The sequence below is a fragment of the Paramisgurnus dabryanus genome, chromosome 2 (assembly GCF_030506205.2).
Source record: "Paramisgurnus dabryanus chromosome 2, PD_genome_1.1, whole genome shotgun sequence".
Classification (NCBI taxonomy): Eukaryota; Metazoa; Chordata; class Actinopteri; order Cypriniformes; family Cobitidae; genus Paramisgurnus; species Paramisgurnus dabryanus.
In genome coordinates, this window is record NC_133338.1 from 21,421,631 (window position 1) to 21,446,605 (window position 24,975).

A 24,975-nucleotide genomic window follows, 5' to 3' on the forward strand; every position below is an offset into this window, starting at 1 on the left:
TACCAAAACTAAGTTACTGGGTTGATCTTTTACACATTTTCTAGGTTTATACAAGCAATGGGGAACCAATTATAGCATTTAAACATGGAAAAAGTCAGATTTTCATGATATTTCTCTTTTAAATATTCCAAAATATATATGTGTGTACATAAAAACACAACATCTCACTTTAAAAAAAAATCTACAATTTGTAGAATAAATGTATATAAACATGTTTATTTAATGAATGCATTACTTATAGGCAGAGATTCAGGTATGTTTTAGGGCGGGAAACTACCGGCAAACAAGGGTACTGCAATACTTTGAGATTAGCGAGAGAGTGTGGCTTCAACGTTTTTAAATATAGTTTAAATGAATTAAAACTATTTTAGACTTAAAGGTATAGTGGAAGATTTTTCTGAATTTTTTAAAAGAACCGCTCCTCTACCTTTTTTAACTCTTTCCCCGCCATTGACAAGATATCTCGTCAATTAAGAGAAAACGCTTCCCCGCCAATGACGAGATTTTCCGTCTTTCCGCAATACCGCTATTATCCACCAGGTGGCGCCCTTCCGCAACTTTTTAAACCCGGAAGTATTGCCCTATGGCAAGCTGCTGCATGTCCGTGTCTGTTTTAAAGATCGCTCTGGATGGGATCTCTATGAAAAGTCCGTCACAAAAATTGAATTATTTTTGCTTTTTGCTCAAAATATGGTGTTTTTGCAAAAACCTACCCATATTCAAAAGCTGATTGCAAAAGAACCACTAAAGGTAGGATAAAACGGTTTTTTTTTTGTTTGAAAGCAGAGGGTCTGTTCTTTCATTTGGTATATTGTATGTTTATATATTTAAAGAAGAACATTTCCTGGAAGGCATTAAACTTTGGTGAAAATCATAAAAAACGCTGGTGCTGGCTGGCAACTTTTTTTTAAAACGCTGGCGGTAAAAGAGTTAAACAATGCACATGCGCCAGTGCCAGGGCTAGCATCGCTAATCATAGCTTACATCAACTTTTACTAGCAGTGATTTTAAATGGATTTCTCAAAATAGCATGCCAAACTTTACCTGTCGAGGAGAAACTTTGCGACCTGTGTGAAATATTCTCCCAAAAACACTCTGGTCTTGTTTCTTTCTTCAGAGGCGTTTCTCTTCTTATCATTCAATTCGTAAACACTTTTTCTCTTGCGACCCTCAGACATTTTGAAAAACATGGTGAGAAAGCGAGCTTCTATGAATGGCTGAAACCGTAGACCACCACACAAATACACCTGAACGGGCACATGCGCAGAAAGCGACCCTAGGGACGAACACATACGACGGTCTTATGTAAACATATCATCAGAATGATGGACAACTGGGATGACCAATAGTCTTGATGATCCACCCGGAAAAAGAAAATCTTCTTCTATATCCCTTTAAGTTACTCAGTCAAATTATTAAAATATTATGATTTTACAAATAAATTATGAATTCTTATATTTCTATTTTATTAATAGCTTAGACAAAATCACAATTGTCTCTGGTCTGGGGGGCATTGCCCCCCTGCCCCCCCCCCCCCAAACTTCACCTATGGCATTACCAAACTCATAAAAACCTGGTGTTTTTTTTAGACTCTCAGTGGACTTATACTGTTCTCATCAATAAATGATCTTGTTTGTCTGTTTGCAGGCTCTGGAGTCTCTGAATAAGAAAGACATGACAGAGATCAAGTCTTACGGCAGACCTCCAGCTCTGGTGGAAACTGTCATGCAGGCTGTAATGATCCTCCGAGGATGTGAACCAACCTGGGCAGAGGCCAAAAGACAACTGGGTACATCCAGATCTTTATTAAATCACTTTATTACACTGATGTCACACATGGCACTGTCTCGGGATTGAAATCCATACCAGACTACTGTATAGCTAAAATCACATGAGCCAAATAGAGAAAGACTCGGGCGAGGAGAGGTCTGTTGATTCATTAGCATGCTCGACTATATTTAAAAAGGTCAGCACAATGCAGCGGAAAGCATAGAGCTGATTGCTCAGAAAATGAAATATGTGCTTGCCTGAGGCTGAATCCGAGCCATTTGTTTTAGGAGAGGGCAACTTCATTAAGCAGTTGGTGAATTTTGATAAGGACAACATCTCTGATCGTATGTTGAAGACCATTGGACAGTACTGCACGCAGCCCGACTTCCAGCCCGAGATCATTGGACGGGTCTCGCTTGCTGCAAAGTCCCTCTGCATGTGGGTCAGGGCCATGGAGGTACATATGCATTGACCTTTATAATATATGTGCATTAACAATTGACATCGAAATAGTATTCTGCTGTCCTTGTGATTGCTTACAAACATTCATCAATAAAGTAAGATATTGAAATGTTGTGTTTGTGTGTGCATCCTTGTGCGTGTTTTTGTCAGGTTTACGGTCGAATCTACAGGGTGGTGGAGCCAAAGAGAGCCAGGTTGCATACAGCAACGACGCAGCTGGCCGATAAACAGGCCGCACTGGCTGAGGCTCAGGGCAAACTGAGAGAGGTTAGTGTGTGTGCTTTATGTCATTCTGTCCAGCAATCTGTTCCAAACCTAATAAGACAACATTTTAAGTCATCATAGGCATGCTCCCAACACAACAGCTCTTTCAAGTTTAAAATCTTAATCGGTCTTTTCGGCCAAATTTGACAAGTTATGGCAATCCCAGAATGCATTGTGACTGGCTCAGTAATCAAAAAATCAAGATGTTAGATGGTTAATTATAAATATACTTCTGTCTTATTAAAGACGTAAAATAATATGCATTTGGCATGTATATTTAACAGGTTCACTTTCATATAATCATTTCAAATACTACGGGGCTTAAATGCCAATTTCCTCTCTGCCTCTTACATTCTGCCACTCCATCCCACCACATCCCTATGCCCACTCCAAAGCTGAACTAAGGAGGGATGCCAGAAAACTTTACTGACATTGAAGTATTTGCTCACAAAAAGCTTCTCCCAAACTTACGTTTAAAACTTAATTTGTGCTTATCTGCGTACTTTGAAAAACTATGGTCCAGTCTCTAGTGCTCCACGCCAGGATGGCTATTTTTATAGCATACGGAGTTGCTGCATATGTCGAGGGTTCCAAATCATTCACCACGGTTCCATTACCATTAGGAGGCTGCCTTAGAAACAGCTCATTAGATTTTGGGACAGAGCTATCTATGTGTGCATAGATGTATTTGTGTGTGGAGTTTATGTTTGTGTGTGTGTGTAGGTCGGAGAGAAGCTGGATCATCTAAAGGGACAGTATGATGAAAAGCTGGCCCAGAAAGAGGAGCTACGCAGGAAATCAGAGGATATGGAGCTCAAACTGGACAGAGCCGGAAAGCTGGTGTCTGGACTGGCAGGAGAGAGAGTCCGTTGGGAAGAGACAGTAGCTGTATGAACACACATACACACACACACACACCGTCCAGATTCTAGTCACACTGATATGAAGATGTAAACCCTCATAGGTGATTGTATTGTGTGTGAATGTTTAGGGTCTGGAGATGAACATGTCCTGTCTGGTTGGAGACTGCCTGCTGGGCGCTGCCTTCCTCTCTTACATGGGCCCTTTCCTGTCTAACTATAGAGATGAGCTGGTCACTGAAATCTGGATGAAACAGGTGATAATGCATCTGTCTGTGTCCTTCTGCATTATGCAGGAATTTACAGCAGTGCCAGGGTTTAACTCTATGCTGGGTGATTGCCACGGCAATGATGTATGGTTACTAGGATGTCCTAGGTAGGATAAAGGTACAAATGTTGTCACTGGGACGGTACCTTTTAAAAAGGTCCTAATAATGTATGCACCACTTTGGTACGTACATTTGAGGTACCAGTATGTACCCTTTAGGTAAAAAAGGTAACTGGCTCAGTGGAGGGCCGGCGTTAACTTAAGGTGGAGTAGGCAAATGCCTAGGGCCTTAAGGGGATCGCACACTGGCCGCGCCGTTCTAAAAAAAACGAACACATTGTTTTCTATGAGTATACGCACACCGGCGCCGCCAGGTGGCGCCTGTCCGCGCCGCCTAGCTGTGACTCAGGAAGTTGCTCAAATCCCTGTCGCGCCACACAGCGCCACTCACATAGTTAAACATTAAATAATATCATATTTGTCCCAAATCATTAACGATTAACATTGGCTGCTAACGTATATTTTAAAGTAGACGTTATCTGACCAAGCTCGCGCTATTTAATGTGCACTTCCGGTTCACAATACCCCCGAGTTGTCCTAGACGCGACTCGACGCGATCCCCTTTAGGCTTGGAGGCGGGGCCTCTATAACCGCTAAATCCATTTGCGCTAGTCGACGTACACAAATACTGACAGCAATGGACAAAGTTTAAATGTGAGTACGACTTCAAGCGGCGCCACAAGAACCACAGGTGGATGGCATGAACAACTGATAAGATGACTAACTCCTCTGTATAATTTCTCAAAATCACTCTCACGGTGGTTTGATGTCATCCGCCTATCGGTTCTTGAGGCATCACATAAAGGCTTAGAAGTCTAACCTATTTGATGAATAACATTCAAAACTCTGCAGCTGACTTTAAATGATGCTGAAAGCAGCTATCACGTCCTTTGTTTCCTGCTTAGCGAAACCGCATGCAAAGACCGTGCAGCACATGATGCATGTATTTTGAAAAGATTTTAATTTATTGTTAAAATAAGCTTGGCTTTGTTTTGTGTATCAACGTCATTTGAGGTGATAATATGATATTACGCAATGATATTACACAGCAGCAAAAATAATCCCCTATTTTCGGGCACTGCGTAATATCATTGCGCCTTCTGCAGCCATGTTACGGCGGCAATGTCCTTGATTATTACGCCAGAATAAGAGTTTCGTTCCTAGCCTAGAAAATCGCAACTTTTAATTTTCTATCGGCCTTAGTGCACGTTGTAACTACAGAAGAGTCAGGTTTTAAATAGGAAAAATATCTAAACTCTTTGGTTATTTTTGAGGGCGATGCTAATGGTCTAATCAGACTTGATGGATTGTGCTAAGCTATGCTAAAAGTGGTACAGCCAGACCTGGAGATCAGCTGAATGGATTCCAAAACGGTAAAAAAATCAAATGTTTAACTAGGGGAGCTGGAAAATTAGTAGGGGAGAGCGGGGCACAACCTAACGCTATTTGGTTTTGGCTCAATCGTTTAAGATTTAAAACATCTATGCTACAAATGAACATTTGAACTTTGTTTCTAGTACTTACCAATTACACCAAACATGACAGAAGTGCAAACGTTACAACTTACCTCATAGGTGGGGTTAATTGTAACAGGCAGGGGGTTAGTTGTAACACTTGGTAAAAATTAAGTTTGCAGGCAAATATTTCAATACTATTTTATTTATATACTTGAAGTGGATATTGTTTATATATCTGTCTATATTAGACAGGTATCTACACTATTCATCCCTCATTTAACCATAGTTCAATTATAAATGGAAACAAATGTCTAAATATGTGAGAAAAAGCAGCACAACTATGACAAAAAAAAAGTTTTATATGTGACCCAGTCTGAAAAAAACATACTTAAGTCTCAAAATCAAATTCTGAGATAATGAAAATCAAAGTCTGATTTTAGACACTCATTTTTTGTTATGATTTTAATCTTTCACATGACCTTATTCAATCAATATTAAAGATATGAACAAAAATAAATTTTGACACAGTTTTTGATAAGACAGGCACATTTATTTTGTTGGCAACCAGCAATCATTAGTGTGTAGCCTTTTTAAAACATTGGCAAGAAATATGCTAACATTAGCTGTTTATATCGTTAGTGCTGAGGGGTTAGTTGTAAAACAGTGTTAAAACTAACCAAGCTGGGTCAAAATATTTTCAAACCTACCAAAAATGTTGCTTAGAGCTGCAGACATATGACAAAATAATGCAATGTTTTAGTCAACAATAGGGATGGGAATTTATCTCATTTTTTTCATTTAGATTAATCCATAAGTCTTAAGAACTAGTACTCGATTAACTGGGGGCGGGGCATATACATTGTGGTGAAAATAAAAATATTTTTATTAAAAACACTCAAATAAATCTTAATTTTGAAGAAACTATGACAGAACAATGAACACATACTAGATTCTTAATTAATTAAATGTTTTTAAAAGAAACCTCTAACAGGAAAAGCTGCGTGATGAAGTGAAACCAAAGGGTTAATAAACACAAACTGAAGCGCTTTCTATATGACGCACTCTACATAATTTTAACCTTTTATACAACATATATCTGCACAAAATGCAAGACTTCAACTAAGTTTTCAACTAAGTTATGTACAGAAAGTTTAACTCCCGTTGTGGACGTGCACCATAACAGCGTGCTTTAAACACCTCCAGTCAAAGCACAAGCTTCATAACATTAACCAGCTTTAAGTCTTTTGCTATCATTTTAGCGATTAGCTTTGTCGTGTCGTCCCCTTACCTGTTCTCAGTCAAGATGTAATGTTAATGCTCGAATGGCTGTCTGGTATCTCTTGGCATTTGATGTTTAAATATGAACTTTTGATGGCACTGTACATTTTGCACCTGACAGACTGTATTTCCGAAAATCACAGCATCCTTTTAAACCATAGTGCCTCTGTGATGTGAGGTGTGGCCGGCTTCACAGGATCGGCGGGTTGTCGCGCATTGCGAGGATCAGCGGGTTGCCGCGTGGCCGGTGCGCGGAATTATCTGTTTGTTTTTGAATCATGCATGGTAATGTTATGTCATACGCCGGTCTGCGTAGCTCAACACGACGTCAAACACGCATCTCCAGACCCAGTCTTTACTACCACAGGTGATAACGCTAACCAGACATCCATATGCCGCCATAACCACAATAAATAAATAAACCCACATGATCATCGTTTTAGTGATTGATCATCGATGCCACGTTCGAGTACTCGAGCAATCGAGTACTCGTGCCCATCCCGAGTCAACAAGACACTGATTAATATGACATAGCATTGGTTTTGGTATCTTACACACCCAACCCAGAAACCTAAAAAAAAAAAAACATATGATGAAAAAATTTACTTGCATGCCACCAAAACACTCATTCATCATTAACTCTATGGAAAAACATGATATCTTTCCATATATTTGCGGGAGATCGTCTTTTGGCAGTGTGAAAATAATACGGAAAAAACTAATCTCTCAACCCTGTGCAACAATGTAAACGGTCCGTGTTACAAATAACCCCGAGTTAGTCTTTGCCCCACGCACCCCTATATAAAAAAAAAAGAGGAGTGTCCCTTTAACTTGATAGATAAAGAAAAGTAATGTAAAAAACATGTTAGTATTGCTTAAATGTTTTCTTACAATGTAGGATAAAACCCTATATTAGACTTTCTCACATTATTTTGAAAATTGCCTAGGGCCTCCAAATATCTAGATCCGGCCCTGCACCAGTGACAATTTTTGTACCGTCTTATACAACGTTTTTTTTTTAGAGTGTTTGTGGTTGCTATGTTTGTTCAAAAGAACAAAAAACCCACCTGTTATTTTACAGTAAATCCTTTTATTGTGTCATTATTACAGATGATAACTAGATCTGTTATGCAGATGATAATTCTTGCACTTTGATTCTATTTCTGCTTATTAAAATGCCCTTTCCCCAACCCTCCACATCATTTTCATCTCTAGGTCCGACAATTGGAGGTGCCGTGCTCTCCAGGGTTCAGTTTCGCAGCCTTCCTGTCTAAACCCACAGCAGTGCGTGAATGGAACATCCAAGGTCTCCCGTCAGACGCCTTCTCCACAGAGAACGGAGTCATCGTCACCCGTGGCAACCGGTCAGGCACAGAGAGCCAATCCCCTAACACTAATTAGAATAATGATGATATCTAATGAATAATGGGCGGTAATGAATAGTGATTGGAGAATAATTAGCTAAAGATAATAGTAAGCTCAGTTTTTTCTGACTGTTCATTTATACGCTAATGCTAATTTCTATCCTGCACACACACACCAACAGAGTAATGGTGTTTTGAGATTATAGATTGTTACGAAAAGGCATATTTATGGATGTGACATGCATTTATAGTTAGAGCTAATGTATTCTTCCTCTCTCTCGCTGTCCTTCTTCACAGATGGCCACTAATGGTGGACCCTCAAGGACAAGCGCAAAAGTGGATTAAGAACATGGAGCTTAAAAGAGTGAATATTTAACACACACACACTTGACTTCCTTCCCATTATAAGTGTTCATAGAGCAGTGAAAATAGACTGCATTATTTTGCTGCATTATTTCATATTTGGCAGCTGAGAGTATTATATAGCATAATGAAACCTCGTCGCAGTATAATGTGCAGATAAGCCGTTTTCAGAGGCCTTAATTGGAGTACAAAAACTCCAAACTGGATCCTCCAGTGAGTTGAAAACTGCCGTTCCTCTGAGATCCCATCTCCTCACCTGCTTTGCTTTTGCAAACACACCCTTCATTTATCACTCTCGCCGAGCGCAGATGCACATTAATGCACTCGCTCTCTGTCCTCTGTGGCGGGTGGTTATTTTGTTTGCTTTACTGAGGACGGACAGACAGGCAGACAGACAGATCTTGAGCGTGAAAAGTGTTTTGAGTGCAAGAAATGGCTCTCAGGTGTGTGCAACTTCAGAAGGACCTATGGCAGTACACGCACACCTGCGTGCAGTCTCTCATCTCTCAGGATAATTTGCTGTGCAGCTTCAGTCTTCTGTCCTCACCCTCTCTCTCTCTCTTTTTCTGTCACTCTTTGACCTTTTCCTCTTCTTCGCGGGTTCGCTTTTCTCATCTGTAGTGGCGAGTGTCTGGAGCGGCGAGTGCCGTTCACACGCTATAGTTAAATGCTGACATTTACGAACAATAACGAAATGACAGAGCCGAAGCCTCTTTTCTGCCTCCTCCTTCTCTTTCACATCCCATTTTCTTGCTTCAACATCCATTTATCACTTCTGAATCATATTTATCCTCTCTGCTATCTTCTTTTGCCACTTTAGTTGATAGCATTCTCTTATCCTCTGTGTGCCCTTCATGTCCTCATATGCTCTCTTTCTTTCTTTTATGCCCTCACTTTTTTGGTTCCAGGGGTTGAAGGTCATCGACCTGCAGATGCCTGATTTTTTGCGCATCCTGGAAAATGCGGTGCAGTTTGGTTACCCAGTTCTCCTGCAGAACATCCAAGAGGAACTGGATCCAGCACTGGCCCCAATTCTCAATAAGTCCCTCACACGAGTTGGTAAGTCACAGGTCACACATACAGCAGAGTCCTGCAACCCATAAAAGTGGTAAAACGGGTGTATTGTGACATTCCCAGAATTCACGGGCGGGGATGTGGGCCCATAATTAACTCCTTGCGGGTGGGTAGTATCGCGGATTAAAAATATGTGCAATATTTGTGTCTAAAGTACCATTACACATACGCAACAACAATATGACATTGGACCCACCACGTTACCACATCTGCGACAGTGCAACTTTTGTCAATGCTTTTCATAGCCTAGTTTTAGCGAGCGTTGCAGGAGTAGCTATGGATGAAGTAAAAGTAAGGTTGGCAAGTGGAGTATAAACAATTGTTGACAATGGGCCCTATTTTAACGATCTGAAACGCAAGTGCGAAGCGCAAAGCGCAAGTGACTTTGTGGGGGGATCTTGGGCACTGTTGCTATTTTCCCGGCGGGAGAAATAACTCTTGCGCCAGGCGCAAATCAATAAAGGGGTTGGTCTGAAGTAGGTTCATTATTCATAGGTGTGGTTTGGGCGTAAGGTTAAATAAGCCAGTCAGAACGTCATCCAACATTCCCTTTAAACGCAAGTGTGCAAGTTCCATGGCGGGTTGCTATTATTATGACGGATTTACCAGGCACAAGCCAGGAGCGGTTCACAGCCGAGGAGACCGACGTTAAGAGCAGTCAAAGGCAGAGAAGTTGTTTTGTATGGGGATGGGAGAAACCCGCCCATTGTCTCATCAGCTGGCATCCCCAGGACGTTGCGCGGCAAGCGCTACAATGATGTCAGGAGACGGGGGAATCCCAAGCGTGCCAGCATAAATCGGCCACGCAGTGTAACGGGAGGTGGATCTGCCTCTACACAGGACCTGACGCCAGCAGAGGACATCGCTGGGTCCACCCTCACAGCTGAAAGCCAAGAAACGCAAGCAGTCCAACCCCAAAGTACTCTTACAAATCAAGTTCACATACATTAAGGTTTCTTATGAAAACATTTTAATTATTATTTACATAAAATAAACGTAATACAGCCACACAACAAACTTATGAAAATATTTTAATCGTTATTTGCATGAGAATTTTTTAACGCAGCCACACAAAATAACTAAAAACTATCACCACAATGCTCACCACTATGATTCCCCTTATCTCATGTGTTAATATTTTTTATTGTAACAATTAATGATTTGCAAAATAACTGTTGCATCTGTGTAAATTAGATAAGCAAAGTGTGTGCGCGTTGTGCACGCTATACATTATGGTCAAGCATGCGCCCTTAAAATAGCATAATGAATAACGCGCAACACCCACTGACTTTAGACTAGTTTTTTTTGGTCAGTGGCGCAATTGTTTTTTGAAACTGCAAAATAGCATCAGGGATGGTTTGCGCCGGAACACGCCTCCTTTTTTGCGCTGAACCGCCCATGGAGCGCAAGTTCATTCCCTAGTTTGCCGACGTGCGTCTGTGGAGGGAAAAACCCGCTGTGCGCCGGTGCAAAACACGAATGATACATGCGTCACTGACAAAGTCATTTGCGCTGGGTGCAAGATAGGACCCATTGAGTCTTTAAAGGCAAAATCGGATGTTTGGAGAAAGTGTGGTGTAATATGAGGTGTATTTTTTATACTTTTTGTATTTTGTATACTAGTTATCAAGTTCCATAGCTTATTTAGGTGTTGATGATGGTAGGCTACTTGAATGGCGAAAAACAAAGTGCACTTTAGCCTGTTTCATTAGCCCATTCATGGCGCTGTTATGATGTTGAGAGAGGTGCGAGATAAAAAATAAAGCACTTTAATTGGAATGATTTTTAATGTGATTTATTGCCGGCACGGATCGGGTAACGGGCCAAATATTAACTGGTCTGGGTGGTGATTTAATTTTGATATTATGACGGGTGACGTGTCGGATCTGGTGCTGAAGTTTGCGGGAACGGGTCTCCAAAAATGGACCTGCGCAGGACTCTGAAACACAGAACATTTTTGGGTATCGTCAATGGTACACACAAGTGGTACATGCTGTGGAACAGCTAATCTAAGGAATAACCTTTTATTATCTTTTATACTTGTGCATTTGTCTTATTTTACTTTATACCATATGGCTGTTGAATGCTTTATTCTGAAATGTTCCACAGGTATGCGTTATTTTTCGATAAACGCACACCTGACCTGTCAAATGTCTTAAAATAACCATCACAGCAATGTCTGTCTTAACCGTGGTGTAAAGGCACCCCGCTTCACACATCACCACCTTGGGTGTGCATTATTTTCGAATAACTCAGCAGCCCGTCATCAATTATTCCTTACGTATGCGTTTCTGCAGGTGGGCGGTTCTTGATAAAACTAGGAGATAAAGAGCTGGAATACAGTCCTGAATTCCGCTTCTACATGACAACCAAACTGTCCAATCCACATTACACCCCTGAGATCTCCTCTAAAACCACCATTGTCAACTTTGCTGTTAAAGAACAGGTATGCATGTCTTTACACCTCCGTGTATTGAAACTTGCACTCGAGTTTTGAAGGGTGAAGCATAACTGTGTGCGTTTGCATGCATTAGGGTCTGGAGGCCCAGCTGTTGGGGATTGTGGTGAGAAAGGAGCGTCCTGAGCTAGAGGAGCAGAAGGACTCTCTAGTGATCAACATCGCCTCAGGCAGGAGGAAACTACAAGAGCTGGAGGACGAGATCTTGCGGTGGGTGCACACGTGCTCACACATGCCACAGCCCTGCATTAACACCTTAAAACAAGTGCTACTAACACATCACTGTGTATGTATTTATACTAAAAGATCTGCTTTTTGCACTCCTGTGTGTATAGGTTGCTGAACGAGGCAACCGGTTCTCTACTGGATGACGTTCAGTTAGTGAACACCCTGCAGACCTCCAAAGTCACGGCCACCGAGGTCGCAGAACAACTGGAGATCAGCGAACTGACCGAGAGCCAAATCGATACTGCAAGAGAGGTGAGAGAAAAAGAGAGAGGGAGACATGAGGGGAGGTCAAGGAGAGATGGATGGCGCGAGGGAGGTGCTGAAAGGGTTGCCAGATTGGATTAAAGATTGCAGCTCTGAATAAGGGAGAGAGATAAAAAGACTGCTGAGATATGGATGTTGATAATAGAAGAGGCACCTGTTTTTGTGTGTGTGTTTGTGTTTAGGCCTACCGCCCATGTGCCCAGAGGGCGTCCATCTTGTTCTTTGTGCTGAATGATTTGGGCTGTATAGATCCTATGTATCAGTTCTCTCTGGACGCCTACATCACCCTGTTCAACCAGAGTATAGAGAGCAGCCCCCGTAGCCACAAACTGGAGGAGAGGATAAACAACCTTAACAGACATCACACTTACGCTGTCTACAGGTCTAAAACCCAAACTTACACGTAGACTTAAGACATGTATAAAAGTGAGAACTACACTGCAAAAAATGATTTTCAAGAAAAAAAATCTTAGTATTTTTGTCTTGTTTTCAGTAAAAATATCAAAAAAATCTTAAATTAAGATGCTTTTTCTTGATGAGCAAAACGACCCGAGAAAATAAGTCTAGTTTTTAGTTTTAAAATATCAAATTTAAGTGATTTTGTATCGAGCCCCTAAGGTGACATTGGAGTAAAAAAATCTAACGTTTAGTTTTATGTGCTCACGTGAAACTTTCATGTGCTCACGTGAAACTTTCATGTGCTTACGTGAAACTTTCATGTGCTCACGTGAAACTTTCATGTGCTCACGCAAAACCTTCATGTGCAGAATTTTTTTTTAAGTTTAGTTTTGCATGCTCGCGTGAAACTATCTCGTGCTCGCGTGAAACTTTCGCTTTCACGTGCTCCTGCTATAGCTTTACGTGAGCATGCGAAACTAAACTTAAAAAAAAATTGCACATGAAGGTTTCGCGTGAGCACATGAAACTTAACGTTATTTAAATTTTGCTCCATGTCCCCTTAGGGGCTCCGTAATTTTGTGCTTAAAACAAGCAAAAAAATCTGCCAATGGGGTAAGCAAATTTTTCTAGAATTTTTCTTGAATTTAGTGTTTAAGAAAAAATTTCAAGATTTTTTTGCTTACCCCATTGGCAGAATTTTTTGTTTGATTTATGCACAAAATCACTTAAATTTGATATTTTCGGTTTAAAAACTTAAAGACTTATTTTCTAGGGTCGTTTTGCTCATCAAGAAAAAGCATCTTCAGTTAAGAATAATTTTAAGATATTTTTACTGAAAACAATACTAAGATTTTTTTTTCTTGAAAATCCTTTTTTTGCAGTGTGTTGTTAACAAGTTATCTTGTCAATTTAAAGAAAATGCTTCCCTGCCAATTACGAGTTTTTACGGCAGTCCATATTTCCACTATTATCCACTAGGTGGTGCTATTATCAAACTTATAAAACACTAAAGCATCCACAGATCCAAAAACAGTAAAAACTCAGTGAATGTTTTCATCATTGTTCTGAATCTGATCTCTAACAAAAATCCTTTGCAAAAAAAATGCATTTTTGTTCAAAATGTTGTATTTAAAAAATAAAAAAAACATATTTTGTAAAATATAAATACATTTGATATATTGTATGTTTATATATTTAAAGAAGAAAATTTTCTGGAAGGCATTCAACTTTTGTGAAAATCATAAAAATGGCAACTCTTTTTTTAAATGCTGGCGAGGAAAGAGTTAATACCTAACTATATGCTTTCATCTTAAAGGTGCAGTGTGTAAATTTTAGCGACATCTAGTGGTGAGGTTGCGAATTGCAACCAACCGCTCAGTCCACTGCTCACCTCTCGCTTTTGAAACACATAGAAAAGCTACGGTAGCCGCCACCGGACAAACATGTCATCGTCAGAGACAACTTTGTCCAATAAGGGCTTTTGTAGAAACATGGTGGCAAAAAATGTCAAATTCTATGTAAGGGGACCCTCTGTGTATGTAGATAAAAACGTCTCATTTTAAGGTAATAAACACATAATGATTCATTATGAAAGGTCTTTATACACCCCTGATAATATCGTTTTGTATATTATTTTGCATTTCGGTCAAGAAATCCTTTTAAAAATAACACACTGCACCTTTAAGTGACCAACAGTGCATGCAAGGAATACTTTTTATCAGTATATGCGTCCCAGGGATTCAAGGCCATGACCTTTGCGCTTCCAGTGCAGTGCTCCGCCAACATGCATGTCGTAGATGTGATGTATTTTTTTTTATCATATAACACTGACTTTTAGAGTGATGTCCGTGTGTCTGATCTGTTTGCAGATACACTTGTCGAGGACTGTTTGAGTGTCACAAGCTCCTGTTTAGTTTCCACATGTGTGCCAAGATCCTGGAGGCGAGCGGCAAACTCAACATGGACGAATACAGCTTCTTTCTCCGCGGTGGACTGGTGAGGGATGCATGTTGTGGATTATGAGAAAGGATCGTCTTGAGTTGTTTAAAAAAGAAAAAAAGTCCTCAAGTTACGTAAAGAGTGTGTACTTTCTGTTTGTGTGGGTTAGGTCTTGGATAAGGAGGAACAGATGGATAACCCCTGCTCTAGCTGGCTGTCTGACTCTAACTGGGACAACATAACAGAACTGGATAAACTGACTAATTTTCATGGGCTCATGACCTCGTTCGAGCAGTACCCTCGAGACTGGCATCTCTGGTACACAAATCCAGAACCAGAGAAAGCAGCATTACCTGGTAATGTGTATGTGTGGATCTGACTTTACCTGCATTGTCTGTTTTTTTTTCTTTCGAATAATAAAATCAGACATTGATGATTTATTTGTATCCATATTTTGTCTCTCTATTTCTTTTAAATTAAAACAGTTATGAGTAAACAGGTCTGTTATAATAAAATCATGGTTTTATTGATGATTTCATCTCTCTCTCTCTTGCTGTCTCTCTCTCTCTCGGAGCAGGAGAATGGGAAAACAGCTGCAATGAGATGCAGAGGATGCTGATTGTACGCTCTCTCCGACAGGATCGCATTTCTTTCTGCGTCACAAGCTTCATCATCAAAAACCTAGGCTCTCAGTTCGTCGAACCGCCCATCCTCGATATGAAGGCCGTGAGAGACCAACACACACACCAATCACACACATACAGAGTTGATCACCTTAGCTTGTTGCTATGACCATACATAATATTTCAAACTTAAGTAGTTTTTAAATCTAAGCAAATAACAAAAAAATTTAAGAAATGATACTGTTTTAAATGTGTTTATTTGTATCACATGGCTCTTGTATAAAAAGCAACATAAGGTGAAACTCAGTGACTCACTTCAAAATTAAATTGCATGAAATGCTTCTCATCTTAATGGATCTCTGGAGCATAACAACACAATTTACCAACACATGCTTCTCCATCTAGAAGGGTTTCAGACTTAACCAAATTCTGTTACTGTTTGGATTTTTTCTTTATTGTTTAGAAAATAGAATCCTATAGTCCTACTAAAACACATTTACTCGTTGTGCGTCAGGTTTTAGCAGACAGCACCACAAGGACTCCTCTGATCTTTGTTTTGTCTCCTGGTGTTGACCCAACGGCAGCCCTGGTCCAGCTGGCAGAGACGTCAGGCATGGGTCAACGCTTCTTTGCCCTCTCACTGGGTCAGGGCCAGGCGCCTATTGCAACACGTCTGATCAAAGGGGGAGTCAAGAATGGTGAAGTGATCTCTCTTTCTTTCTTTCTTTCTTTCTTTCTTTCTCTCTCTCTCTCTCTCTCTCTCTCTCTCTCTCTCTCTTCTCTTTTTCTATGCCTCAGTTATTGTCATTGTATTATTCTTCTTATCTGATATCTCCTAGCAGTTCTTCTGTAGGTAGATATCTTTGTCAATTAGATTTTAAAGGGGACAGAGAATGAAAAACCATTTTTACCTTGTCTTTGTTGAATAATGGTAGGCTACCCACATTCACAAACATACAAAAAGTGCTTAACATGCTAAACATCTCAGTCTCATAGAAATTCCTCTTTTAGAAATGTCAGCCAGAAAACAGCCCAATCTGAAAAACTGATGCTTATGACATCACAGGCATCTAACTGCCACTCCACTTTAAAATAATTGGCTACATTTTTTGATTGGCAGCAAAGTCAGCCAATCAGTAATGAGATTGCAAGTTAAGCCAGTAGTGGGAGCCAAATAGGTGAAAAAATACTTGTTTAAAATCCCCCACCCTAATAGAGCTATCTGAGAGAGGTTTTTAGGAAGCTTCTAAGGCATTACAGACCCAAACAAAAAAATTTTTGTCTACATGTCACATCACAGAACAAGGATAAATACCCCGTTCAATCATTCTATGTCACCTTTAAGTTAAAACACAAAAGGTTAGCGGCCAGTTGCACTGCAAAAAATTATTTTCAGGAAAAAAATCTTAGTATTTTTGTCTTGTTTTTAGTAAAAATATCTAAAAATTCTTAAATTAAGATGCTTTTTCTTGATGAGCAAAATGACCTAAAAATATCACATTTAAGTGAATTTGTGGATTAAACAAGCAAATAAACTGCCAATGGGGTAAGCAAAAAAATCTTTAACACTAAATTCAAGAAAAAATCTTTTTGCTTGTTTTATGCACAAAATCACTTAAATTTGATATTTTTGGTCTAAAAACTAGACTTATTTTCTTGGTTGTTCTGCTCATCAAGAAAAAGCATCTTAATTTAAGAATTTTTATATATTTTTACTGAAAAAAAATATATATATTAAGATTTGTTTTCTTAAAAATCATTTTTTGCAGTGTGGTGAAAAAAGAATTTATTCTCACACTGCAAAAAATGATTTTCAAGAAAAAAAATTCTTAGTAATTTTGTCGTTTTCACTAATAATATCTAAAAATTCTTAAATTAAGATGCTTTTTCTTGCACTGCAAAAAAATGACTTTCTTACGTAGTATTTTTGTCTTGTTTTTAATAGAAATATCAAAAAATTATTAATTCAAGATGTATTTTCTTGATGAGCAAAATGACCTAAGAAAATAAGTCTAGTTTTTAGACAAAAACATTACAATTTAAGTGAATTTTTTCCTAAAACAAGCAAACAAATCTGCCAATGGGGTAAAAAAAATTCTTGAATTTAGTTTAAGAAAAATGTTTTTTTGCTTATTCCACTGGCAGATTTTTTTGCTTGTTTTATGCACAAAATCACTTAAATTTGATATTTTTGGTCTAAAAACTAGACTAATTTTATTGGGTAATTGTTTTGCTCATCAAGAAAAAGCATCTTCAGTTAAGAAGTTTTAGATATTTTACTGAAAACAAGACAAACATACTTAGAATATTTTTTTCTTAAAAATCTTTTTTGCAGTGTGATGAGCAAAACGACCAAAGAAAATAAGTCTAGTTTTAAGACCAAAAATATCAAATTTAAGTGATTTTATGCATAAAACAAGCAAAACAAATCTGCCAATGGGATAAGCAATTTTTTCTTGAATTTTTCTTGAATTTAGTGTTTAAGAAAAATGTTCTAGATTTTTTTGCTTACCCCATTGGCAGATTGTTTTTCTTGTTTTATGCACAAAATCACTTAAATTTGATATTTTTGGTCTTAAAACGAGACTTATTTTCTTGGGTCGTTTTGCTCATCAAGAAAAAGCATCATAATTTAAGAATTTCTAGATAGTTTAACTAAAAACAAGACAAAAATAGTATGATTTTTTTTCTTGCAAATCATTTTTTGCAAAAAAAAAAAAACTTTACCTTAGACCTCATTGCATCACATTTTGGTTAGGTACCCACATGACTTTTTTACTTCATGTGCATGTTATAGTCTTCTTTAATAGGCCATTTTCTACTCTATAACATAATTTCCTATTTTCCCATTTAAATTCACTTAAAAGTTTAGGCACCAAAAGCAGCAAAATCCAGTTTTATATGATACAGACCTTATAATTAGGGTGTGCTGAAAGGGTTGCAAACATGACATGATAGTGTCTATACATTGCATGTTTGTCCTTACAAATGTCAAATATCTCAACAAAAAATCCAGTTTATTTTAATAATCAATCTCCCTGTTTCTCTCTGGCAGGTCACTGGGTATTCCTGGCTAACTGTCATCTATCTCTCTCTTGGATGTGTGAGCTGGATAAACTGGTGGATGAGTTACAGGTCCAAGAATCTCATCCAGATTTTCGTCTGTGGCTGAGCTCCTCCCCTCACCCAGAATTCCCTATTGCCATCCTGCAGACGGGCATCAAAATCACCACAGAGCCACCCAGGGTATACGCACACACATAAACGCATGCTTAACACACTACTGTCATTGTTCTGAAGTCTGGCGTGCTAATACTTAGGTGGTCTATGCTTGTGTGAATGTGTGTTTCTTTAGGGGGTGAAGTGGAATATGAAGCGTCTCTATCAGCTGGTGTCTGAGACTCAGTTCGCACGCTGCTCGAGGCCTCTGCTGTACCGTAAGCTGCTCTTCTCTCTTTGCTTCTTCCACAGTGTCATACTTGAGAGGAGGAAGTTCCTACAGCTCGGCTGGAACATCGTCTACAGCTTCAATGACTCGGACTTTGAGGTAAGGAGAGAGGGACAATCAAGGGTTAAACTCTCACGGTTTCCTCATTATATTTACACATTTGCATCTGGTTCTCAGGTGAGCGAAAGTCTTTTGAGTCTCTATCTGAATGAGTATGAGGAAATCCCTTGGGATGCTCTAAAATTCCTGATCGCTGGGATCAACTATGGTGGTCATGTGACTGACGACTGGGATCGGCGTCTGCTTACCACCTACATCAACCACTACTTCTGTCCTGCTGTTATAGATGCGCCATTTTATAAGTGAGTAAAAGTGAATAAACTCTCCATGTAGTCCGAACACTGAACAATAACTATAGCCTTTGTATGACTATTCGTCTTTCTCCTGGTTGTTATCCATTACGAAGTGATGGAGCGCCCCCATATGGCCGAAATGTGTTTCTCTGCCTGCACAATCGGAGAAAATTCACACACAACTCAAAAAGATCATTTCATTCCACACACACACCTTTCCGTTGGATATATGTCAGCTCATCACACACACGTACCCTTTGATCCCTGACACCCCTCTCTTTGCCCTGCTGTGAGGATTCCCCAGTGTCCCCTTCAGCCAGTAAATCTTACACCACGGCCCTGATCTAGTAAAGAGCAACAGCTCCCCCTTGGTGCAGAATGTTGAATTTTGCAACGTCCAGAGAGATAAATAAACAGACTTAAATGTGTTCCCGTTCCTCTGGGTCTGTTGGTCTTGCAGGACCCAACAACACCACATATGAAGTTATAGAACATCTGTTACTATAGCAACCACATCCTATAATTACTTTCAATCAGTGCCTCCATGGTGACTTAAGTGCACAGCAGAGACAGCTATAAAGTTTTAGGCAGTAGTAGAAAGGAAATTGCCTGGATTTGTTGACTTGGAAGTGAAACAGAAATTGCCAGTAATTACAGTATGAAGATGAAGTGAAGAACAGTTCAGATACTTTGAACAAACTATCAGTCATTTCAGTGGCACTCGAGAGGAATCCAGTAAAACGTTTTTTTGTGTACATTTTTTGTATTTTATAACATCTAATTTTCAGATGACTCAATATAAAGCTTGTTTGTGTCTGATATGACTGACACTTAAATAAAAAAATGCAAGCCAGATTTTTTTCTGGACCTACACTGCAAACAATGACTTTCTTACATAGTACTTTTTGTCTTGTTTTTAGACACAAATGTTACGTACAATTTAAGTGAATTTGTGCTTAAAACAAGCAAAAATATCTGCCAAAGGGGTAAGACATTTTAATTTTCTTGAATTATGTGTTTAAGAAAATAGTAAACTTATTTTTAGATATTTGTGTCTTACCCCATTGGCAGATTTTTTTGCTTGTTTTAAGCACTAATTAACTTAAAGTTTATATTTTTGTCTAAAAACTAGATTTATTTTCTTAGGTCATTTTGCTCATCAAAAATATATATATCTTGATTTAAGAATGTTTTTAAATTTTTTTTTACTGAAAACAAGAGAAAAATACTATGTAAGAAAGTCATTTTTTGCTGTGAGGGTAAAGGCTCAGACAACACTACACTGTGGGCCCTATTTTAACGATCTAAGCGCATTGTCTAAAGCGCATAGCACAACGTCTAAATGGGCGTGCCCGAATCCACTTTTGCTAATTTAACGATGGGAAAAATGGTTTGTGTGCTGAGCGCATGGTCGAAAAGGGTTGGTCCTTTTTTTAATGAGTAATGGGAGTATTTTGGGCATAACGTGCAATAAACCAAAGAGAGTCTCAGCTCTCATCCCCTTTAAAAGCCAGTTGCGCTGGCGCTATGTCTAATCCCTGTTTAGATGACAGACTTTGTAAACTGAAAAACTAAGCGGAGGAAAAAGATCCCCAGTTTAAGATTAATGTTAAATAATTGTGTTGTTTTTCACGTGCATTGAAATTGTTATTTTTTATTAAAACCTTTAAAACCCGTTTTCTTTTAGTCATGGAAGTAAAAAGCAGGCTTGTAATTGCTTTAAATGTATGGCTATCCAGTATCATCAAAAAATAATTTACAAGTATGTAAGAAAAGGTTTGTACTCTAAAAATACTTTATTTGTAACAAACAGGAGATAAAGAATTTACAAACGGCTCTCCGCACGTTTCAGCACTTGGACAGCGATATTGGTTTTTTTTTAAAGCATTACTTAAAAATGTTTCTCATCTCACCATATCCACAGGTACAGAGTCATCATATACAATAAATCCGTGAGGTAGCATTTAAAAAAGAACATCTAAAAACAGATGCATTTGTTTAAAGCAAAAGCATTAATTTACTTACCAGGCTGCAGGTGAAGCAGCTCTTTGTGCCTTCTAACGTCTCATAATCAGTCCTCATTTATGTCCAAGAGACTCAATATTAATCTTTTACATTCAATCCTTTCATCTTTTTATATTTAAAAGCATTTTTATGCTGCTGTGCATTCATGTATGTAATAAGCAAACCCGCTTTGTCGTCCCGTTTATAGGCGCATTTTACTAATGAGCTCTTTAAATAACAAAAAACATATTGCGCCATTGACTTTAAACTTTAGAGCAGGTTTTTGTTGGTCAATGGCGTAGTCTATTTTAGTTGCCTCAAAATAGCAATGCGCCAACAATGCGCCTGAACACACCTCGTTTTCAGACCAGAACGCCCATCGGCGCAAAAGGGGGCGCAAATGCATTTGCTATTTAAACAACGTGGCGCTAAAAGTGAAAATGATAATTGCTCAGGGTGGAAACTAGCAAAAGACACTTGCGTCGCGCATTGGGCTGCATTGCGCCGCTTTGCGCCGGATGTAAGATAGAGCCCTGTATCTACATAACATTATCATGTTTATTATAAAAAGTTTGGTCATGTGGACAAATTAAACTTACCTCGCTGTCGCCTATTCTCAAATTACATAATTTTACAATATGGTTAACAAATTACATTATGGGTTTTGAGTCACGGAGCAAATCATTTTCGCATCAGCAAAAAAGGGGTGCACTGCAAAAAATGACTTTGTTACTTAGAATTTTTGTCTTGTTTTCAGTACAAATATCTTAAAATTCTTAAATTAAGATTTTCTTGATAAGTAAATATCACCCCATTGGAAGATATTTTTGCTTGTTTTGAGCACAAATTCACTTAACTTGTATATTTTTTGTCTTATTTTCTCATGAAGAAAATACATCTTGATTTTCTACTGAAAACAGGACAAAAATACTTAAGAAGAAAGTTATTTTTTGCAGTGGATCAAGAAATTACAAGCATTTGAAAAAGAAAAGAGCAAACAACTAAAGTAAAATCTAACAGAAATATTAAGATATACACTCTTAAAATGAATGTGTTAAATTAACACATCTTGTGTCTAAGGACAACACATCTAGTGTGTTGTCCTTAACTTAACACATCTCTGTGTTATTTTTGGAATAACACACTTTGTGTTGTTTTAACACATCTTGTGTTGTCCATTTCATTTATTTAAGCTCACAATCTACACGAAATGACACACAATGTGTTAAAATAACACATAATGTGTTAAATAGTTTAACACAAAACAATGTGTTAAAATTAACACATCCTTTCTTAGAGTGTAGAAATAGAATCAAATGAATAATAACACTGTCTTTATTTTATAATTTTAATTTATACCACGGGGCTGTTGAATGCTTTATTCTGATTAGTTCAGTAATGTTTCACAGGTGTTGATTATTTTTTCGTAAAATGCACACCTAACCTGTCAAATGTCTGTGGTAATAATCATGGTATAAGCGGAATAATTCACTCCCGTCTTTTGAATAATTGAAAATAACTCGGCTCGTTGTCAATTATTCCTTACATAATTATTGTAAAATTTGAACTCTTAACATTCACCTAAGACATAATAACTGACAGTTTTTACGAGAATACTTGCCAAGCCTGCGGTATTTGAGATAATTTTGTGTGTATGTGTCCTGCCATGCGAAGAGAGATTCTGTGTTCACATGCTTTTTTTAAACGTTCCTTTTTTTAAACCGCTTTTAACTGTATGTCCAATTGGGTCTGTGCGCACATAAAACAGCTCACTTTAGCATCGTCTTGTGTTCAAATTGTTTAAAGTGGACATATCATGAAAATCTAACTTTTTCAATGTTTAAGTGCTGTAATTGGGTCCTGTCATCAACACTGGCCTTCATGTAGGCTTGCCACTTGTTCAGACTACAAGAATAACGAAAAGATTCACGTTAGTCCTATCTTTTTTTGTTATATATGTGGGTTGTTTTCCCTTTCCGACATAGGTGCAGGAACACCGTTCCGGTCTGTTACACCCAAATTTAACCCCTGGGTATATGTGTAACAAAATAAGTTGTTTGGCATTAAATTTTCATCATATTTCAATCCCAGAGTTCATAAAGATGTTTTGTTTTAAGATAATTGCATTTTGACTTGATGCAATAAACCTGTTAATGTGTTTTTGGTGTGCGTGTGTGTGTGTATATAGGCTGTCCTCACTTCCCTCTTACTATGTTCCTCGTGATGGACCTCAGTCCTCATATGTGGAGTGCATTGGTCAGTTGCCAGCTCAGGAGCACCCAGAACTGTTTGGACAACACCCCAATGCTGACATCGCCAGCCAGATCACAGAGACTCGAACCCTCTTTCAAACGCTGTTGTCTTTACAACCACAAGTCACAAGCACCGACTCCACCAACACTGCAAGCAGCAGGGAAAACAAGGTCTGTGTGTGTGAAGACGTTAGATCTGCATGTAGTATATACGACAGCTATAATCTAACGGCCTTATGAAATCAAAGTTAGGGTTTTGTAGTCAATGATGACTCATGTTGCACCAATCAAATGCTCTCTAGATGGAGAATGTCTAACGGACTGTAACTAAAGCATATGGGCCAAAGCCATAAGTCATTCGACAGATCCTTCCCAAACTTCCTCTTTAAATAGAAAGTTAATTTAACAAGACAGAAAACAGGCCGTACAATCTTTTCATTGTCTTGATGATGTTTGTCTATTTGTCCAGGTATTGGAGCTCTCGGCTGATGTGCTTCAAAAGATTCCTGCTCAGATAGATTATGAAGGTACCAGGAAGTTGCTGAAAAATGACCTTTCACCTCTTAATGTAGTATTACTGCAAGAGATCCAGAGATACAACACTCTGCTACACACCATCAGGTCTGTGTAATGGTCATGTATGTGATTATGAATGTTAACATTGTCAGTGTATTATAATGTTTTGTATCTGTATGCAGATCGTCTCTTTTAGAGTTGGCGAAAGGCATTAAAGGTCTGGTTGTTATGTCCAGCAGTCTAGAGGAGATATTTCAATGTATCCATGATGCTCGTGTGCCACCTCTCTGGGAGAAGGTAAGAGACGACCCTGTAGCAGCATTTAAACCAAATTGAATCCTATATTGACTGAATTGGAAAATTCTACTAATGTAAAGCACAAAACTTCATTAATTTCATTACATTTTGGGGTTAGCATAACATAATAATACTGTTTATTATGTATTGTTGAAAATTCAAATCCATAATTTGATTTTCAAAGATTTATTATAAAAACTCCATGACAAGATTTTTTTTTAAATGCTGTAAATCTATTGAATCAATATATAAATGTGCATTCATCTTTGCCATGTTATATTCATGTAGTTGACTAATGGTATACAATGGTTAAAAAACATTAATGGCATTAACCAAAACACTTACTTTGTCATATTAAGGTTGATATTAAGTCTAAATCGTTGACCTCGCGTAAAATAATGGAAAGTTTTTCATAAGATCCTCTGGGGTCAATGTGTCAATGTGCAAAAGAACATGCAACAGCCGGCATTTATCCTTCTCCAGAGTGCCTCTCATGTAAATTATTTGATTTTGATAGCTTGCGCTTCTTCTCCAACACAGAAAACCCCTACAGGTTTATCAATGCCATCAAAATTACTATTTTGTTTTGTTTGTTTGTTAATCACAAAGTACAAAGTAGATGAGGAAAACTAGGATTCTGTGTGTATTCAAAGCACTGCCCTTATTGTTTACAATGCGTGTAATGGTGCGCTGTGATTTGTTGAGCAGATTTATTGCATTCTGCATAGAGCTGGCGAGAAAATCGACTTAATGACGTATGCAGCCTGGAAATGCGACCTCCAGAGGCTGCAGCCTTCCGATTGAGAAACGGCCATATAGTCTGATTTAAATTCAGTGTGGTTACTTTTACCTTTCCACTGAACATGACAAATGAAGGCCAAAAACACGGAATGAGAGTCGTAAAGTGTCTGAATGGGGGGCCAGCCATCTGCGGTGCATAATTATCCGATCCAATTCAAGCTTTGGATGCATTCA

The 24,975-nt window shown here is 38.5% G+C and overlaps 1 protein-coding gene across 1 annotated transcript in view; it reads left to right on the forward strand.

The window, feature by feature from the left end:
* Window positions 1-24,975, forward strand: part of LOC135730616 (dynein axonemal heavy chain 2-like) — a 154,444-nt gene that overhangs the window by 110,449 nt on the left and 19,020 nt on the right. Inside the window, exons 46-67 of the mRNA XM_065248516.2 lie at window positions 1,648-1,789; window positions 2,058-2,227; window positions 2,383-2,499; window positions 3,220-3,384; window positions 3,488-3,613; window positions 7,635-7,783; window positions 8,081-8,147; window positions 9,055-9,205; window positions 11,518-11,666; window positions 11,755-11,888; window positions 12,014-12,158; window positions 12,353-12,552; window positions 14,438-14,564; window positions 14,677-14,863; window positions 15,085-15,233; window positions 15,645-15,828; window positions 18,186-18,376; window positions 18,486-18,677; window positions 18,756-18,940; window positions 23,124-23,358; window positions 23,657-23,808; window positions 23,886-24,000. Of these exons, the coding sequence (XP_065104588.1) occupies window positions 1,648-1,789; window positions 2,058-2,227; window positions 2,383-2,499; window positions 3,220-3,384; window positions 3,488-3,613; window positions 7,635-7,783; window positions 8,081-8,147; window positions 9,055-9,205; window positions 11,518-11,666; window positions 11,755-11,888; window positions 12,014-12,158; window positions 12,353-12,552; window positions 14,438-14,564; window positions 14,677-14,863; window positions 15,085-15,233; window positions 15,645-15,828; window positions 18,186-18,376; window positions 18,486-18,677; window positions 18,756-18,940; window positions 23,124-23,358; window positions 23,657-23,808; window positions 23,886-24,000 (3,432 nt within the window). The remainder of the gene's footprint in view (window positions 1-1,647; window positions 1,790-2,057; window positions 2,228-2,382; window positions 2,500-3,219; window positions 3,385-3,487; window positions 3,614-7,634; window positions 7,784-8,080; window positions 8,148-9,054; window positions 9,206-11,517; window positions 11,667-11,754; window positions 11,889-12,013; window positions 12,159-12,352; window positions 12,553-14,437; window positions 14,565-14,676; window positions 14,864-15,084; window positions 15,234-15,644; window positions 15,829-18,185; window positions 18,377-18,485; window positions 18,678-18,755; window positions 18,941-23,123; window positions 23,359-23,656; window positions 23,809-23,885; window positions 24,001-24,975) is intronic.